This window comes from Herpailurus yagouaroundi, unplaced genomic scaffold (genome assembly GCF_014898765.1).
Source record: "Herpailurus yagouaroundi ecotype Mexico unplaced genomic scaffold, PumYag 140, whole genome shotgun sequence".
NCBI classification, from domain to species: domain Eukaryota; kingdom Metazoa; phylum Chordata; class Mammalia; order Carnivora; family Felidae; genus Herpailurus; species Herpailurus yagouaroundi.
The window spans coordinates 11,190,367-11,193,043 of NW_024412395.1; the positions used below are offsets into that span (position 1 = coordinate 11,190,367).

At 67.3% G+C, this 2,677-nt stretch overlaps 1 protein-coding gene across 1 annotated transcript; it reads left to right on the forward strand.

The window, feature by feature from the left end:
* Nucleotides 1-7: 7 nt before the first annotated feature.
* On the forward strand, nt 8-2,461 carry C1QL2 (complement C1q like 2). Its single transcript, XM_040474872.1, has 2 exons — nt 8-1,012; nt 1,681-2,461. The coding sequence occupies exons 1-2, from the start codon at nt 329-331 to the stop codon at nt 1,858-1,860; spliced, it is 864 nt and encodes a 287-aa protein (XP_040330806.1). The 5' UTR covers nt 8-328; the 3' UTR covers nt 1,861-2,461.
* Nucleotides 2,462-2,677: the final 216 nt, after the last annotated feature.

The following is a 2,677-nucleotide window of genomic DNA, read 5'->3' on the forward strand; positions in this document are numbered from 1 at the left end:
CCCGTGGGGCGCCGGGCTCAGCCTGGGCGCCCCCCGCCATGCGCGCCGGGGTCCGCGGCTTCCCCGAGCAGCCCCAGCGCGGTGGGCACCGGCACCGGGGCCGAGGCGCCTCTCGCTAGAAGTGGTCGGGCGCCCGGAGCAGGGGGTCGCCACGTCGGGGACGCGGCCCGGACTCGCGGAGTCGGCCCCTGAGCGCGGGGAGCGGGGCCGCCCGCGCCGCCCCACCATTACCTCCCCGGGCGGCAAGGAGGAGCTGGTGGCGGTCGCCTCCCGGCTGTGGCAGCGGCGGCGGCGCGCCTGCCTGGCGGCCGTCGGCGTGCTCCTGGCCATGGCTCTGGGGCTGCTCATCGCCGTGCCGTTGCTGCTGCAGGCGGCGCCCCCCGGCGCGGCGCACTACGAGATGATGGGCACCTGCCGCATGATCTGCGACCCGTACAGCGCCGCACCCGGCGCGGGGCCCGCGGGAGCCAAGGCGCCGCCGCCCGGACCCAGCACTGCCGCCCTGGAAGTCATGCAAGACCTGAGCGCCAACCCCCCTCCCCCTTTCATCCAGGGACCCAAGGGCGACCCGGGGCGACCCGGCAAGCCCGGGCCGCGGGGGCCCCCTGGAGAGCCGGGCCCTCCTGGACCCAGGGGTCCCCCAGGGGAGAAGGGCGACTCGGGGCGGCCCGGGCTGCCCGGGCTGCAGCTGACGGCAGGCACGGCAGGCGGTGTCGGGGTGGTCGGTGGCGGAACCGGGGGCGGTGGCGACTCTGAAGGCGAGGTGACCGGCGCGCTGAGCGCCGCCTTCAGCGGTCCCAAGATCGCTTTCTACGTGGGTCTCAAGAGCCCCCACGAAGGCTACGAGGTGCTCAAGTTTGACGACGTGGTCACCAATCTCGGCAATCACTACGACCCCACTACCGGCAAGTTCAGCTGCCAGGTGCGCGGCATCTACTTCTTCACCTACCACATCCTCATGCGCGGCGGCGACGGCACCAGCATGTGGGCGGACCTCTGCAAGAACGGGCAGGTCAGTACCCCTTCACCGCCTGCCGGCCCCCGCAAACCCCCGCAGACGCTCGTCCCCACCCCGCGCTCCAAACCGCCTGGGAAACCAGACTCCTTTTTCCCCACTCGCGAACGCCCAAGCGAGCCCCGGGGAGGGAGCGCGCCTCAGCATCCCGCTTCCCACCGCGCGCTGGTCGCGTTTGTCCGAGGGTGGCGCGGGAGGCTGTGCCCGGAGCGCCCAGAGACCCCGCCACCCCAAGTGCGCTTTCCAGCTGCTCGCGTACCCGCTGGCAGTCCGGCGGGCTCCTCGGACTCCTTTAGTCCTCCCTTTTTCCTTTAGCTCTCCCTTGGCGCCCCCGTCGCCCTTTGCCCTACAGCCTTCTTTCTTCTTGGCCCTTGTCCCCATTTGCCCCTTCCCCGCTGGGTCAGGGTTTATGAAGCCCCCTCTCTTCCTCCTTCCTGAACTTGACTTGCCGGCTGCCCGGAGAGGAGGGGACCGGAAAGGAGTTGGCCAAGTTGGAGAGAGAGAGAGAGAGAGAGAGAGAGAGAGAGAGAGAGAGAAGCCTGGGTGGGAGTGTGAACCCTGGAGCCTGGGGCAGAGGCCGGCGGGGTTGAGGGGCGCCGTGTGGGGGTTGGGTAAGACCCAGACAGAGGTGCCCTGGCCCACCTGTTCTGGCGGCTCGCCCCCAGGTCCGAGCCAGCGCCATCGCTCAGGACGCCGACCAGAACTACGACTACGCCAGTAACAGCGTGGTGCTGCACCTCGATTCAGGGGACGAGGTGTACGTGAAGCTGGACGGCGGCAAGGCGCACGGAGGCAATAACAACAAATACAGCACGTTCTCCGGCTTTCTTCTGTACCCGGATTAGGAGCGCAGGCGGCGCGAGGTGGAGTGGCTTCGGGCAGCCCTGGGCCCGTGGCAGAGAGCTGTTCCCTGGCTGGAGAGGACCACTCTCGCTTCATAACTCTTCCTGATATCTATGGAAAAGACACATCCCTGCTGTCCTCCCTGCCCCCCTCCAGACCTCAGTGTGTCTGCAACTCACCAAGCTCGCTCAGCTCTGGGCTGTCCTCCGGGTCCCTGTCCCCAACCTGGGGAGGGAGAAGGGGATGCCCTAGTGGCGAGGTGAGCGGGAACCTGAACCCCCGGAGGTGGAGGCAGCTCAGTGCAGACTTGGCAAACGTGATTGGACTGGACAGGCCCGGCGGGAGGCCTGCCCTTCCGGCCCTCCTCCCTCTCCGAGTGCCCTGAGACGGAGGGCTCCCAGCCCTGGCCATCGAGGTAGGCCAAAGTGAGCAGGAGCTCCCTGGGGCATCCTTCTTCGTGACCCCAAAATAACCTGTGCAAATTTCCCTGTCCATCAGCCAAAACCACCCGCAGCAGAATCCCAGCAAACGGAAAATTCACCTCTCCACCGCACTCCCGGGTCAGACCCACCTTGATGCATTAAATTATGTTTTTAGACCATGGGCTCTGACTCTTTCTCCGCGCGGCCCCAGGACGCGGCCTCCAGACATCCACCTTGACATTAGGACCTTAACTGGGCCCTGCATAGCCTCATCTGTGTCCTGCTTGCCAGCCGCTGCCTTGGCCCTGCCACCTTGGGTGGGTGAAAAGATGTGGGGAGTAGGGCAGCAGCCTCCCTCCTTTTGGAGATGTCCTCCCCTGGATGGCAGCCTTTAACT